Source organism: Corvus brachyrhynchos, unplaced genomic scaffold (assembly GCF_000691975.1).
Source record: "Corvus brachyrhynchos isolate BGI_N302 unplaced genomic scaffold, ASM69197v1 scaffold10, whole genome shotgun sequence".
NCBI lineage: Eukaryota > Metazoa > Chordata > Aves > Passeriformes > Corvidae > Corvus > Corvus brachyrhynchos.
Genome location: NW_008236180.1, coordinates 7175952 through 7176531, shown reverse-complemented (window position 1 = coordinate 7176531; position 580 = coordinate 7175952). Strand labels below are relative to the sequence as shown.

The following is a 580-nucleotide window of genomic DNA, read 5'->3' as shown; positions in this document are numbered from 1 at the left end:
TGGTCGGTTCATTTGAATGACAGGACTCCTTTGTTGACAAGAGGCAACTTCTTTCATTTCCTTATTCCCAGCATGGCTGGGGAGCCCCTGCTGTAGTGCAGCAGGCTGAGGTACCAGAAAGGGAAGGAGACCTGACAACTTTTTTGCATCTGCTGCTGCCATCACCACACCTCCGAGGGGAGGGCAGAAACCCCAGCTCTTACCCCAGGACCTAAAGAGCACTTTGGGAGGACCTATGGCCACGTTCCTTCTGCACACAGGTTTTTAACCACACACCAGCATTCCCTCCTTGTTCCCTTTGGATAAGGTGGAGGCAGCCTCACTCTGATTGCTTTTTCTATTGAAACCAACCTTCCTTGCCTTCACCGTGGGCATCCCCACTGTTCTGGTGTATTCACAGACATCTCAGCCTCGGTTTTGCTGCGTTAGTCCCTGCAGTGATTTAGCACCTTTTACCAGCTGTCAGTAACCTGAAGCTAAACTTCCTTTGCTTCCCGAAAACTCCCGATTCCAGCGGGGAGCCAGCCCGGCAGGTGAGCCCGAGCGTACCTGCCAAGGCGCTGGGGCTGCCGTGGGGCCC

The 580-nt window shown here is 54.1% G+C and overlaps 1 protein-coding gene across 1 annotated transcript in view; it reads right to left on the bottom strand.

Annotated features, from left to right (window-relative positions):
* CTSZ (cathepsin Z) overlaps nt 1–574 on the bottom strand; it is a gene marked incomplete at its 5' end in the record, with an annotated part of 4259 nt that extends 3685 nt beyond the window's left edge. Inside the window, one exon of the mRNA XM_008636328.2 lies at nt 550–574. Within this exon, the coding sequence (XP_008634550.1) occupies nt 550–574 (25 nt within the window). The remainder of the gene's footprint in view (nt 1–549) is intronic.
* Nucleotides 575–580: the final 6 nt, after the last annotated feature.